The sequence below is a fragment of the Arachis duranensis genome, unplaced genomic scaffold, assembly GCF_000817695.3.
Source record: "Arachis duranensis cultivar V14167 unplaced genomic scaffold, aradu.V14167.gnm2.J7QH unplaced_Scaffold_165934, whole genome shotgun sequence".
NCBI classification, from domain to species: domain Eukaryota; kingdom Viridiplantae; phylum Streptophyta; class Magnoliopsida; order Fabales; family Fabaceae; genus Arachis; species Arachis duranensis.
This window is the reverse complement of record NW_026264258.1, coordinates 2,340,301-2,356,840: the sequence shown is the minus strand read 5'-3', so window position 1 is coordinate 2,356,840 and position 16,540 is coordinate 2,340,301. Positions and strand designations below refer to the sequence as shown.

The 16,540-nt window shown below is 32.1% G+C and overlaps 1 protein-coding gene across 1 annotated transcript; it reads right to left on the bottom strand.

Moving 5' to 3' along the window:
* Positions 1-246: 246 nt before the first annotated feature.
* LOC107476812 (phototropin-2) lies at positions 247-10,218 on the bottom strand. Its single transcript, XM_016096725.3, has 23 exons — positions 10,079-10,218; positions 9,038-9,736; positions 8,634-8,816; positions 8,298-8,389; positions 7,931-8,216; positions 7,509-7,722; positions 7,058-7,128; positions 6,485-6,591; positions 6,238-6,287; positions 6,038-6,142; positions 5,639-5,698; positions 5,433-5,522; positions 5,069-5,145; positions 4,515-4,599; positions 4,207-4,287; positions 3,689-3,792; positions 3,208-3,257; positions 2,720-2,826; positions 2,415-2,537; positions 2,182-2,233; positions 1,843-1,955; positions 1,435-1,575; positions 247-768 (listed from the first exon to the last, which is right to left on the bottom strand). The coding sequence occupies exons 2-23, from the start codon at positions 9,688-9,690 to the stop codon at positions 649-651; spliced, it is 2,964 nt and encodes a 987-aa protein (XP_015952211.1). The 5' UTR covers positions 9,691-9,736; positions 10,079-10,218; the 3' UTR covers positions 247-648.
* Between the last annotated feature and the right edge of the window lie 6,322 nt (positions 10,219-16,540).

Below are 16,540 nucleotides of genomic sequence, written 5' to 3'. Positions count from 1 at the left end.
GTTTCTCTAATTAATTTGATTCACTATAATTCATTTGGTATTCATGGAGCATTTTTCTTAAATGTATGAAGTTTTTGATTTGTGATATACCACTTTTTTTACAAACACTTATTACTTGTTAAACCAAGAAGCAATAACTTGCACAAGGAAAAACCATCCCTTATTGGTGGTCCAAACCAATCTAATTTTGAGTTTGAATGATTTTTTTTTCCCCATTCTTTGACAGAAATTTAAGACACATTCAAGGGTACTAATTTTAACAACTGTATTCACTAAATTTAAATTACAACAGAAACTCATCATTTTTTTACAATGGTGGCACTGATACAAATTAGATTACAAACAAGTTATACAAAGTGACTAGCAACATATATGATATTTTTTAACTCTACAAAACATATTATTGAAAAAACTATGGCTTTATTCAATGTACATAATATACTTTCATGCTGATCCTTCACAAATTTGTTTGGATAATTGGATTTGGTTTTGCTCTTCTATTGTAAGATCAAAAGTTGCAACTGGATTCAACGCACAACCATAGACAAACTTTTTGTGCTTGAAGTCTCCATTGATTGATTCTTGAAGGATGGATCAGACATGGTTCTAAACAAAGCATCTTGATGAGTAACTTCTGTTTAACCCTTTTCAGAAAATATTATCCATATCAATTGAGGTAGAAAGAACACCATCATCTTCCCACTTTATATCCTTGGCCACTGGAACTTTTTCTATCAATTTTAGAGGAGCCTCTAATGGAGGTGGATTCTGCATGAAAATAAGCAACTCAAAGGTTGTTAGTATAATAAACCTGCTACAAGTGTTAGTTTCGAAATATTGATCTTGAGTTGAGGGGTTAATAATTTATTTTTCACTTTGTTTTATCTAATAATTGAAGAGGAGCCTTAAAGTAATGATTGAGTTGTTTCCGTGTGAACTCAAGGTCATGGGGTTTAAACCGTATAATCAGTCACTGATGTAAGATTAGGTTAGGCTGTCAACATTACACCCTTTGGGTGTGACCCTTCCCCGGACCTTGCGTTAATGCAGAATGCTTATGCACCAGGCTTTCCTTCGTCTTATCTAATAATTAACCACTCTAATTCTGTCAAAGATTGCGGCTATATTTTTCTGACTATGTTATAGCATGACTTTATTAACAAAAGAAGGAAAAAGAAGGGAGGTTTCCCATTTTAAGATAATAACATCCACTCGAATAATATTGATAAATTCATATTTTATGATGATTTTTAGATTGAAAGGAGTGGAATTTATCAACTTAACTTGCACATATTCCTTGTAAATGCATGTTTTCGTGAATTTTCTCCTAATTATGCTTAATTGATTGAAACATACTTTTTAGGCTTTTAGAATTGTCAAATTCGATGCCTTGATATGTTCGTTTAAGTTGTTTAAGGTTTAGGAGGCAACTACCATGTTGCGGATTAAAGGCCAGTTGATTCCACGGAAGAATGGATGTTGTTTGATCTCATTGGCACCGGTGGTTGAGCCTAGACGACTGGCTGGATCTCTTTGCAGTAGTGCATTGATCAACTGCCTTGCTGCAAGGCTTGCCTGGAAATTTGCAGAAAGCTATCAATTGATGCATGATCATAGTATCCGGTGTGTGAACCGTTTATACATTTAGGTGTATAATTTAAATCTAGATATATAAAGTGATGAATACTGATCTTTCAATGCAAAATAATAATTTGTGTACCAAATAGAAATTTGAGAGCAAATGTCATGCATGTTCATGCTTATGCTTTATTATATGCATTGTGTACTTCACTTTACTCAGAATTGAGAATTGCATGATGCAATAACCTATTAGTATTTTACCGGGATGCTGCTTGGAAAGGTAAGATCCTTGTGTAAGATGTTGGAAAATGTCCTCTGTCTATTCTTTCCTCGAAACGGTGTACGGCCGTAGAGCATCTCATACAACAAGATACCTATATTTAGAAAATCAAAAACATAATTTGTAGATATTAGAAAAACGGGTACATATTTGTTATTAAGAATTTGATTTGATGCATTGTTAGTATAAATATATACTTGAAGTTGAACAGTTTTCAACTGGAAAGTACACTAACAATAATATAATTATGAAATTATGATAATATAGCAATGAATGCTCCTCCATAATTTGTGTGCAAGCACAAGGATGGAAGAACTTACCAAGGGTCCACCAATCAATAGCACTACTATGCCCAGCTCCAGTAATAATTTCCTGTTATATAAGCACTTTAGAAACCTTGTACATGACAATGATGATGATGATAATACATAAACAACAGAATAATACATTGACACTAGTCTTCTCACTGGTTCAATTTTTTAACATAACAAACCTAATCTTTGTAGTGTACTAAGGTACTATAAAGAAAATACTGAACAGAAATCCACCATACAGGAGCTATGTATTCTTCAGTTCCAACAAATGAATTTGATTGTGTAACTGGCTCTGCAACAAATGTCGGAGGTGGTTGACTTCTCGATCTTCTTCTATTGCTAGGGGGAGGATGCTTAACAACCTGTAGGAATAACTTCCAATTTGAGTGTTCTAAATATTTCAAAGTACAACTCTAACATGTTGATCCATTTAAATTCTCCTATGAAATGGTAGTAAAGGTAAATGGTTTTATCAAAATGAATTCAATATGGCACAAGGATTTAAATAATTAAGCCTATGTTTACAGAGAATAAGGATGCATACCTGGGGTTTACAATTTGTCATAAATGATAGATCAAAGTCAGTCAATACAACATGGCCTTCCTTGTTAAGTAATATATTTTCAGGCTTTAAATCTCGATAAATTATACCTAGACAGATGAAGTAAAAGAAAGCATTATTCATATTATTTAAGAACTAGAATTTTTTTTCTCTTCTCTTTCTTATCATCATTGAGCATAGTGACAATGTCGATGATTATATGCGAGCCATGTAGAACACACAAGCACAAAAGATATTATATAGAAGAAACAACCAGAAACAATGCCGAAATTCGTGGAAAGCTTGGAACTTGGGAGAAAGAAAACATGCCTATCTCAGTTGATGTGTCAGAAATCTTGGACTTAAGATTCTAAAATATGTCCAAAGGTACCATAGCAAATAGCAACACACAGATTGAGGATGTATTGAACACCAAACTGCCTAAGCAGGTGATACGAACCGATGAAAGGAGGAGATAATGATCAGCATACCTAAACAGTGCAGATATTCCAAACCAATCACAACCTCTGCTGCATAAAATCTGGAGATATGATATAAGTTAACATCATATAGAAGGGTCTACAATATGAATTTATAATAATATAGACATATATCTTTAATAATATTTAGAAAGATTATATAATTAGGTGAAGTGAGTATAATGATTTAGTAGCTGTAATTAGGCCTCCCAAGCTATAGCTTGATTTCTTATATGGTTAGTATATATTCAGCTCCATGTAACTGATTAAGGCACACAGTTAATATAGGAGTAATTAGGAACTACTCGTAATTAGATCATAATAACCAGTAGTTAACTAATTATAACTTGGCTATGTATTCTAACACAAATGCTAATTACTATTTTGATTACTCAATTGTTTAACTTATAATAAAACTATAAATTGTTAAGGGCATGAGATGATAGATTCCAATACTAGCAACCAAATAATGAAAAATGGAAACAAAAAGTACCTTGCTGAATCCTCTTTGAAAATCTTCATAGGTTGCTTGTCGAGCAATGCAAACAACTCTCCCCCGGCACAGAAGTCAGTAATCAAACATACATGGGTGGACGTCTGTAGAGACAAAGGAAACATTAGAACCATTAGTCAACAGCCTAATGTGTGTATGCCGGTCGTTTGATCCTCCACTATAGACCACCTTTCTACTCTACTATCAAGTGAATGAAGTAGATGGTTCTGATCGTAGACCTTACGAGATGGATAGAACGATGATGACAGAGAAAGTGTTGAATAGAAGCTTATAAACTAACTACTCCCTACCACTTTGGAAGGATCTCATGTTAATCATACTCATTAACATATTTTTTATGTAATTTTGTATGTAATACTTAATGGACTTTGTCATAAGTTTTGTCATGTTTTTTCAATAGATTCATCCTAAGTTCAACTAACATGTTTATAACACTGAAGGGTTTCTGGATTTTAAAAAGGAGCCATGACATTTATACACAAAAAAAGAAAAGTTACCTCAAATGAAGTGTACAATGTTGGAAGAAAAGGATGATCTAGTAATGATATAATCTCTCTCTCGATACATGCTCGGTGGACCTGTAATAGCAATTACAGAAATTTATTATAACTAAACAAAAGATAGGCAAGAAAGATAACAATAACAGGATAGAGATTGGTAATTTGATATGGTGTGTTGAAAACAAAAATGTGAAATTATAACTACACTTGAGTCAGGTACTAGTTAATTAGTACAAAACAAAGCCACAGATTCATATAAATGGTATATATCAATCAAAATTTTCCCCACTTGTATTTCCAGAGACCTTGTTACGGTTTAACATTATAGACTTTTCCATTGCCTTCATTGCATATAGTTCGTCGGTACCTTGGAGTTCCACCAGATGAACACTGTCGCATAAATGAAAACACCAAGGTTTCAGTGAATTTAAGTCCTTGTAAATTTTAGTTTGTTGCTTATGTAGATTGTCAAGCACCAACTTTCTATAAAGCTTGAGCTACTAGATAAAGATACAAGAAGGCCTTTAGGCTTGAAGCACTAATAATGCATAATACTCTCTATTAAATGTTGAAATTCAAATTAATTTGAAGTATGATGAAAACAACGATTGAACTATTGACCACTTGATCAAAGAGGCCTTGATATTATGTCAATAATAAATAATCTTCTGTTAAAAGCTTTATCTACAAGAAATTACATTCAAATAGCAACATAGCCTTTTCAATGGAAAGGAAAAGATTATCAATATCAATGTATTAAAGGAAGTAAAGATGGGAAGGAAATCTGTTTAGAGAAGATATCCATAGTATGCATGCTACATATACAATTTATTCAGCCAAAGCATCTGAAAATTGTTACCTGCCAGTGTCTCCACAACCCAATGGCCTAATAGGCGAAAAATGATGCAGGCTGATTTTCTCACCCCTTGCAGCAATCTAAAATATTCAAACAAATAAATTCATAGAAAAAAATTTGTAAATCTCACTAAACAATGTCTATAAATTTAAAAACATCACACATTTCAGATGTAAAAATTTGTGTTACTATAACAAGACTTATATTTCAAATAAGATAATTTTATAGAATGGATCAAGTATTTGTCTGTCTTTACACCATCAAGGAACATTGCTGGTACAAGTTACATGAAACAAAGTTTGATAAGAGAATACATATTATTTGTGTAACTTTGATGACAAAGGAAGTAAAATATATACATTGGTACCTTTTTTATTGCTACCCAAGAAGGATTATCCTTCTTGTGAGGTAGTGGAAAGACAGGTTGAGAATGAATTGCCCATAAATCTTCTGGTCTCTTCAATATAAACACCCATAAAATGTCAGTCTCAAAAATAAATAAATAAATAAATAAATTCAAATGAAAAAACAATCTGCTAAGGAACCGTAGAATTCAGGCAGAAAATCCTTTACCAAGTTGGCATCAGGAAGTTCTCGAACAGCTTCGTCAACATTTTCTGCAGTGGCTTTTACCTGGAGGAAAAAAAGAATTATTCAAGCAAAATCTAATGTTGAGCAAGGTTCCTTGGGAAAAGAAAATGCATACTAAACTAATAACTTCAGTAGCATCAGAGTCACCTATGAGTTCATGGTACTTGCTGCTATTACCTTCACACAAATAACATTTTCACATATCTTTCATTTAACAATACAAGTTAATATTTTCACTAATTTTAAATATTTAATATAATTCTTAGATGCATTGCATTCACAAAATATTTAGATTTTACAGAACTAGAAATCAACAGGAAAATCTACAGAGTTTGAACAATTGAGCTAAAGGAGCATTTCTTAGAATTACACAACACTCACCAACTTAGCACTTTGTAACTCAGCATTCTCAGACAGGCGATTTTTTAAGGGTTCGACATGATCACTTCCATCTAACTGAACACCAATGAAGTATTGAAGTTCACCCTAAACACAAAATAGAGAAAATAATATTAATAAGATAACAGATATTGACTTTTCAATATCAAAATTTATTTGTTTTCTAGGAGCATTGCAATCACCTTTTGGTCACGCATAGGTTGCAAGTGAAATAAATTCCAGAACTTCTTTCCTACAGATTAAAAAAAAGAAAAAACAAGAACAGGAGGGGGTTAGATTTAGAATACAAAAGCTGCAATGCACACATTAACCTGTTGATATATTATTCAAAGCTTTTAGGCATCCTCAAAAATGCAACTTTTTGTTTTCAGTTACTTATGCACACACACACAAAAGTGAAAATACTCAACAATTTGATCAAATGCTAACCACTCTTAGTATAATTGATCAACTGAACAGTAATTTCCCTCTGCTCTCTGATGGCATCTCTAATCTTTTGGACAGTTGCTTGATCTGTTTCTGGTCCTTGAAGAAACCTACACAATGGAACAAGGACATTACAGTTTCAAAATCCGAATTTAATGAAGTTGATATCAATTTAAACTTTAAAGATCTAAGGAAAAGGACCTTATATCCAAACCGCATATGATTTATCAGTCACTCATTTATCTTTTTAATTTACAAATAGTAAAAAATTGATTACCATAGAATTGAAAATGATAAAGTTTAAAGACTAGCTAACTCTAGTATAAAATAAACATCCAACAACCATAGAGGTTATTAAAAAAATCTCAACATTTGAAAGCATTCATATTTCTTTCTTTTATCACATGTTATTTCATATCTCATGTTGTACATTTGTCTCTAATACTAGAACATTCGGTTCAAAGAAAAACTACTAGCAAGTGGTAGAGGACAACAAAATCAGGAAACACTGAAACTATATGCCTCGTAGTTAATAGAATAAATTTAACTTTTATGTAGATAGAGTAAAATTTGTACCGACAATTTCTTCCCAAAATTTCTTCTCGAGTATATTCAGTAAGTTCAAGGAAGCTATCAGATGCAAATATCTGCACAGGGATCAATATTAATCACTTGAGGCAATGTTAGCAAACGCCAAAAATTAGTCACATTAAAGACGTCTGTTAAGTATATGCATGCATGTAGAACAATATGACAGTAACCAATTCAAGCTAAGATAATAAGATATTACAAATACAATACCAGCTCCAATGTCATAAAGAAGAGAAGAAAAGACAATGTCATAGATCACAGTATGAAGAGTTTGATTAACATAACAAATGAACTTGTATATCTGATATGTTTTCTAATCTCATAAAGGATGTAGAAGAATTAAGACTTCCATGATAATGTAGCTTAAACTTTATTTGTTATGACAATCTTATTAGAGAAGAACATAAGCAAGTGTCAATATAAAACTTCATCTTACAATTGGGCAATCTGGAAGTCTAGGATCAGAAATCACAAAATTCTTTTCTATCCGCTCCAATGTGGTTGCTAGATCTATTCCCTGCCTTATATCCCTCTCTCTCTCAGCGCGCTCCCAACTTTCGGTCCGGGTTATTTCCTGGGTCATCAATACCTCTGGCTCAATGATGGGTGTCTCCTCATCTCTCCCAGTAGAACTTGATCTCCCTTTAAAACTGGAAAAGGTTGGAAAACAAATTAAGCACATTTTCTGAACCCCACAAAGAACTCATACTCCCAAGCTAAACATTCATCCATAACATTGGATACAGTAAATACAACATGTAGTTACAAAGCACAAAAGTTCACTTTCTTTTTGTTTTTCAGTTAAATACTATTGAGAAAAGAGCCGAATTTTGAGAGAAATTTAAAGAAAATAAGTACCCCTTTAAAGAAACTCGTGCAGATTTTCTTGAAGCCTTGCTTCTCTCCTCATAAGAACTCAAGCGTGATGCATCAGTTTCAGAATTCTTGGGAGGAGTTTGTTTGCTAAATTTACTTGTATTCCCAGCTTCAACAGACTTTGGCAAAACAAATTCAAAATCAAACTTCTCTTTCTCTTCATGCTTGGTAGCATTTTCTTCAATCATAGGCTTACTAGAGGATTTTGGATCCTTCACAGTTTGGACAACCTCAGTGATGGAACCTAAAGCTCTCTCCTTCTGACGAGCTGATAAATGAAATTAGATGATTAGATGATTACACATAAACTCAAAATCACACATAATGCTAAAAGGGTTCAATATTTTACCATCATAACGAATCAACGATGTAGGTAATCCATTCGGTCGTAACGCCTTTTCACTCAATCCTTCTGTGTACTTGCTCACCTCAACCTGCATTCTGTAGTAACAGTTGTATAAGACCAACCCTCTTGAAGCCTTAAGCTATTGAATAAATTTCCAAGGATGGTTATATTTCTCTAGAATCATGTAGCTTCAAACCTTTGGTTAGGTAAATATAAAATCAAACCACATTTACAATTAGTCAATGGAAGTTTCCATTAAGTTTTTACTAAAAATGCCAAGAGATCATTCTAATTAAAGCTTCTAAAGTAAGAAAACCAGGTAGGTAAGCCTGGACTAACCCAATGAATTTGATAGTGTTGCCATTGTCATCTTTAATGGGGGTAATAGTGAGAAGATTCCAGAATGGAGTTCCATTTTTCTTGTAGTTTAAAAGCCTGCCACAATAACTTTTCCCATTTCTAGTTGCATCCCGAATTTTCGCCACTTCATTCATGTCTGTATCGGGCCCCTGAAGAAATCGACTGAAACCAGAAAATTGCTGGTTTGATTAAAAAGATAACAATATTTTCTAGCTCAATACCTACTAAGAACCACTCTCACAATTTAACCCCAACCCTCACTGAAAATCACTAGAAAAGTTTTCCATTCATTGTTTAGTAAACAGGTTTCGGTTGAGATCCGAAACTAAAGATGCAAGTAGACTCCAACAGCATATATATATAGAAGCAGCACACATGCTCACCAATTCCTTCCAATAACCTCCTTTGAAGAATAACCAGTCATATTGAAAAAGCCACTGCTGGCATACATGATAGGACAGTCTGGCTTGGTTGCGTCTGAGACAACGAAAGTTTGTTGCAGCGTCGCCAACGCTTCTTTCAACTCTTGTGAGACTCTTGGGAACACCCCTGATGATGATTCGGATCCATAGTTCGAGTCTCCGGATGTCCTTGTTGATTCAACAAATCTATCTGATAAGTTTTTGGTTCTGTCACCATCAAAAGAGGAGCTTGTTTTCTCTGCTATTGCCTTTACACTACTTGAGTTCATTGGAAGACCCCATTCAGCAGTTCTCTCAGCTATGCTTGCTTCGGTTAAAGTTCGATGATTCGTGGAGTCATTGACTTTTGCTGCACTTTTAGCCCCTGAAAGATTGTTCATTGCAGAGTTACCATCATTGTTGAAACCAGAATCTCTGGAAAATGCCATCCACTTGTTCATAGTTTCTCTATTGCCGGAAGAATTAGAGGGTGCGATCGCCGGTACAGAACCCACACCGTATTCCTCTCTTCTAAGATCTTCACTCACAGGAAGTTTAAATATTGGAAATGAATCTGGATGATCACTGCCAGAAGAATCAGGATCACACTTAACAGGTAATTTGAGTTTCTCCATTTATGAATTTCCTCAGTCACTTGGTGTGCAAACTAAAGGGTACCACCTAAATCATAATGGAAAAAAAATAAATACATCAATATATAAACATATTAACATGCTCTTCAGTCTAATGGTCTTTGAATAACTGGAAACAACAACAATCATTGGAAGTCACACAAAAAACTTGTGAGTTATATTAAATGTAAAATGATGAATGCAGATACATACTTTATCATAATTGCATGGTGCTAATGGAATGACAAAGACATTAATTTCATACAACATATCACACATTGCATAATCAGAAGCTATAAACTATAATAAGGAGTTTCTTAAAGGGAAAGTAAACTCTAAAAATGGCAAAGCCTTTTGAAACTAAGCTGAGATTAGTTGGAGGATGAGTAACCTGGATTGTGTCAGAGCTCAAGCTCCAAACAGAAAGGATAATGTTTCAGAGTTCACATAATAAATACAAGAACTTTGTCCTCAACAAAACATTATATGTATCTTCATAAATAATAATAATAATGTCTAAGACAAAGTTATGTCTAGTTAACCACTATTTTTATTCAATATTTTTTTTTTTATTGTTGACCAGGACTTGGATGAATTACTATGATCTCTTTTGTGGTTAGGTGATATTAAATATAATAATATTTTAATTTTTAATATTGAGTTTAATTTAATTACATTAGTTTTTTAGACGATTAATCGCGTGGTTAATATAAAATGTTTTTTTTATGATGTGGTATTATATAATTGGATGTACGTGTAAAACGGTTTTACAACGACAGTGCATTGAAATTAATTTTTTTAGAAAATAGAAAATTATATAATGTAATATCACCCAAACTTCAGGTGATATTAATGTCATATTTTATAAATTTATGTAATATAATTGTTAATTATATTTATATATCACTGAAAATTTTACTAGAATCAAAATTAAATAATTTTCTTACAATAAACCAAATTGGCCAAAAGTAGATTAATAAATTCAAGTATTATGGATAAAAACACAACTAACATGAAGAAATATCTTTTCCAGTATAATACAAAGTGTATATTATATGTGTACCATTTACTACCATTTATTTATCCCATATTTCTTGGTTGGAGGAAAAGCACAAGAACAAAGCATTAAAAATCATATAAAAAAATGTAAATTTTTTAATAAAAATAAAATAAAATTGAGGAGGTAAAGAGCTAAATATTTGTGAGGTCACAAAGGAATTGGCGTGGCATGTCGTTAAAGATAAATTTCACTATCATGTATTTAATATCTGGGTTCCCTTCTGAAAAATGACAAAGGAAAACGATATATACATATATTTAATATTTAGCATATAATATTAAACAAAATAATATTGGTATTTGCTATATGAGGTTAAGGAAGGTTGTGTTTAAATGGTGGTGGCAATTGGTGGTGTGGTGCTTAGAAGTTCCACGTGCATGGTTTCAACTTTCAATGGAAGAAGCTTCAATGGCTTGTCACCAATCACAAATGATCAAATATAATATGTATTGTATTATTTTTTTATTATTACTATTACTATTATAAGCACATACATATAGATCTCACCATATTAATTTATTTATGGATTTAAATTTTCTAAGATAAGTATTATTGTGAAGTTAATTCCCATTTTAATATCTGAGATTGGTGAATTACACTGATTTAATTTTAGATCCTAATTGCGATAATTTAGTTTTTAAATTTAAAAAAGTATATTACATTAATTTCTCGTGTATTTTTTGTTACCAAAATTCAATGTTATTAGTGACTTAACCCTTACCACGCCAGATATAGTCAAATGATGTCCTATGTGTTTTGGCGTTAAATAAAGATTGAAATAACACCGTTTGAAATTTTTCTCATACTAAAACATTACTCTTTTGTATTCTCCTTTTCTACTGAATTTCACAAAAAAAAAAAAAAATTCATGAGTCAAACGCAATAAAGATTGGTGGAAATTGAGTGTTTGTGGTGACATTTTTGTTTATCATAAAGTGTTTATTGGCAAGCTTGGAGGTTGAGAACGGATATAAGAGTTCTTTTATAATTTTTTGGTAAGGATTAGGATGATGAGTTCTGATAAACGAGGGACTAAATTATAACAATTGGAATATTAAAAATAAAATTAGTGTAATTTATTTAATTTAGGATTAAAATAGGACTTAACTCATTGTTGTGTGAAGTTTAATGAAAAATAAGAATAATATGTTTGGTTTGTGTTTTTGTTTTTTATTTTTATTATTTAAAAAAATTTATATACAAAAAAGGTAAAAAAAATTAAAATAGTAATTTTTTTTCTGTTTTTTTACAAAATTTTGATAATAAATAATATTAAAAATAAAAATACAAACTAAATACATTTTAAAAGTTGACCAAATCCATTTTTCATTTGACTTTATTATATATGATTACTAAGTATTCATTTAAAAAGTGAGATTGAAACTAAATAAGTGATATAAGAGAATAAATCATATATATGATATTGTAATGAGATCACTGAAAATAGTTGCATCTCTCCTAAGAAAACCTTATATAATATACCTAAAATTAAAGTTTTAACAAATCATCAAAAGGACTTATATTTAACAATGGGTTAGTTTGTTGTACTTATTTTTCATAGTATATAAACTTCAATAACATTAATATCTCACAAATGTTATATATAAATAATTAATTCATGTATAATTTAATATAGTTTGATATGATTTTAGAAATACATTAAATACACAATTTCAATCATTTGTGATAACATCTTATCACATGTACATGTACCAAAGTATGTTTGTTGCATTATTAATTTTATTACTATTATTATCATCCAAGACAAAGACCATGTGAGAAGTCCCTTTTACATGTTGTGCTTTAATGTATTGACTATGGAGGCATGACCCAAGAATTAGGGCAAGAAGGAAATCCATGAATTGATTATGGAATTGACAATTGCTTGATTCATAGAACAACGTCGGTGAAAGATTTGGTTTTGGTAAGGGTAAAAGACTAATTGTCCCCTTCTTGTTTTTTCTTCATTAATTAAATAAATAATATTATATAACTAATAAAATTTATTATTTTTAACCAATAATTGATCGATATTCCAAGTTTTCAGTATTATAAAAATAAAGTTTAATTATTCTGTCAGTTTCTATAATTTTACTAAATTTTCAATTAGGTTTCTGTACTTTTTTCTTTTCAATTGGGTCTCTATATCATATCAGATTTTATAATTATGTTCCTACCGTGACAAAAATATTGAAATTAACGGAATATTCTGTTAAATTATACAAAATATTCAGTCAAATGTTTGGTATATGAGCAAGCCAAATACCTTTGAGTGAATCCAAAATTTCTACGAGTTAATATATATGGATGTTTCTTCTGCTAAGTATCGGAATGTTTCTTTTTCATACTAAATGGATGTTCTTTTATATATTTTTCGAATTTTTTTGTATTGCAAATGTGAATGTCTCTATTTCTTTAAGAATTTCATATTTTTTTTAAATTTTATAGATATTTAATTATTTTTGCTAAAATATAATTAGATGTTTCTTTTGTTAAGTATTAGGATGTTTTTTTCATACTAAATGAATATTTTTTTTTATATTTCTGTAATTGTTCAATTTTAGCTAAGATTAAGTGTGTAGTTTATAGTCTCTTTAATCATCAAAACGGCACCTAAATATCCACCAAACTATAGGAGAACGAAATGCGCATTCCCCCTACTCATCATCAATAAGATCTGAGGAATATCAACACCCTTCATGAACCACAAATGATGGTTTCAGTGGCTAAGAGAAGGGGGGGTTGAATCTTAGCTCCCATTTTACTAGTTAACACTTGCTGAACTTAGAGGAAACTTTTCCGTTTTTAGCTCGTCCCTAGCCACGAGACATTTTCATTTTGTCTCGTTACTTGACACGAGACATTTTTTATTTTTCATCTGAACAGTAAAAACAGAATTGAGTAGGAAGAGAGGTAGAAGATTACACCCAGATATATCCTGGTTCAGCTGCTAAGTGCAGTGCAGCCTACATCCAGTCTCTATCACAACAATGATGGAATTTCACTATAATCATCCAGATTACAAATTGTAAAGTGCTAACCCAACTTACAAGGGGATTCCCACAGAATCATGAAACACAACACAGATGTACAAAGGAACTCTAAAACATCTATGGCTTTTTCTTTTAATTTTGCACTCTCTGCCTTTTTTCGCTCTATGGCTTTTTCATACAAACCTCACTATTTGCCTTTTTCTATGAGACTCAAGACATGAAAAAATTAAACAGAAAAATATTAAACAGAAAACATTGAAGGAGAAGAAGAACTGCTAGCTTAGGTAGCTCTGAGAACTCTGTGCCTTGCACTCTCAAATCTTACTCCTTGCTCCAAACAGTGGCTGTTCTCTCCTTTTAAAGAAGAGGAAGCCTCCACACTTGAAGCCAACACCCAAACCAACTTCTTCCTCCTTCAAGAAACAGAACCGGTTCGGCCACATAGAGAGAGAAGAGATAACCATGCAAAACCCAACATGCAATTACCTTGCTGGCCGAATCTTCTTCCTTCTTTTTGAGTATGAAGGATCCGAGATTACCTCACCAAATCTAACCATATTTGGTGATAATCTCAGCCACAACATACTTTTGGTTTTCTTTTTCTTACCAGCATTAACTTGATGGCCTTGATGCATGCAACTTCTTCTTTTTCTTTTTGGTAGCTTAGTGTAGCTTCCATGGTTTCCTGTGTAATGACCGAAGAAGAAAGAAGCAAAGATGAGAGAGAGGAGAGAGAAGATTGAACACAAGCTAATGGGTAATAACAAAGTGAAATTAAAGTCCAACTTCCCTAGCTTAGAGTGGCGTGTAGCATTATGATCACCATCATGTCAATCACACTTTCTCTCTCATGTTCCCAATGCTAGTGAATTAAATTTCAAATCCTTCCAAAGAGTGAAATGGAATCCGTTGGAAGCATTTAGGCTTTTTATTTGCTTCATGGATTTGAATAAAGCATGGAAACATTCACTAATGTTGGGCTTGGTAGCAATAGATTTCATTTTGGCCCAATAACAAGAATAATACTTCAGCCACAAACAAATAAAACATTTTTACATCAATGCTGAATGTACTTATAGAATACTTGGGCTTGCAATGATTTTTCCCTTATTTTCGGCCCAAATATAAATTCTGCAAAACAAAATTATTAAACAACATGTGTTAAATGAAGATCAAATTAATAATTTTGTAATTAATTATTTTAATAATGTTTAGTCATCACAAATATTAATTTAGAGTTTTCCAAACTCATCAATCTCCCCGTTAATGACAAACATTATTAAAATTGAAATGGAAAGAAATTTAAAGATTGGGTAAAGGATACTTCCTTTGAATTTGAATTTCTCCCCTTTCTAAATGTCACATAGCTCCCCCTCAATGTATGCTATTTTACCAAGGGAGACATAACCTGTAACATTTTAATCAAGCTTCAAGAACAATGTTATTTAGCATGTTATATGATGCTAAATGCTTGATTTATGAGCAGTTTTAAATTGATAATCAAAACTCATTTGATATCATAAACTGATTTTCTGCTCAATAGACACATCAACTAAGCACAAACAGTGTTGTTCAAAAAATTCAATAATTTTCCAGTCAAAGTATCAGAGCCATATCATTCAAGTAGAGAAAATATTTTTGAATCACACATGAACAAAACATGGCAGTTGTTAGATATCATATTTTAAAAGAACTGCCAAAAATAAATTTTCAATCCAACAAGTTTATCAATGATGAATCAACAGCCAGGCATCAAAATAAATCAATCATTATTATAAACCAAATGCCAAATGAGAATTAACTAATCATGATAAACTAAATGCAGTTTAAGCAATGCAGTTTCAGCAGCAACCATAGTAAATGCAATAACAACGTGCATTCTTTGAACAAAGGTGATCATGAATTTTCAATTTGAAAATTTCATCCCCTGTTCTCATCCTCTGTTCCAGCCCCTGTTTTTCTTTGTTTCCCAATTTCAATTTTGGAAACTAACTTTCCTCCCCTTTTTGTCATCATTGGGGGCACCTGCACAAAATATGAAGAACACAACAAAATATCCATAACAAAAGTATCAAGAGTGTATCAAAGTATCACAGAGCAGGGAGTTTCAAGTCATGCTCATACAAAAAAATAGATTGAGCCTAATGGAGCCAATATAAAAAAAAAGTAAACAAACAATCATCAATCATCAGAAAGATTGAATTCTGAACCGGAATCAGCTTCGTAATCCCCTGTTCCCATTTCATCATCAAAGCTATTAATCATGAAACCAACTCTGTCATGACATTTCTTCCAAGCCCTTTCCTGTTCATATTCCAATTTTCTGGCAGTCTTGTGGGATTTGAACATCAACTTCGACATGTTGCGCATCTCATTGAGAACTCCCCGAATTGATGCAGTGACAGTTGAGGGTTCAGGATGGCTCTCCGGATCACTGAGAGATGGTTCAGAAGGAACAGATTTCTTGCTTTTCTTGCTCGAGATTCCCCCTCCTTTAATCATTGAAACCTTGTTCTCAACAGATTCATTAGTCAAATCAACCTTAAAATACTCAAATATACATGTGAGGAACATGCCATAAGGAAGATTAGCCTTTTTGGTACTTTTTACTGCTTTCCACATATGACGTATCATAATATAAGCAAATGAAATTTGGGAAGAAGTAAGAAGAGCAAATAAAATGATAGAATCAGAAACTGTTACTCTATGGTGAGAACTGCCTTGAGGAGTGAGAATATGAGTGATGATACGGTGCAACAGAGAGTTCTCAGGGCCGAGGATTAGTCCATCCAAACCAGAG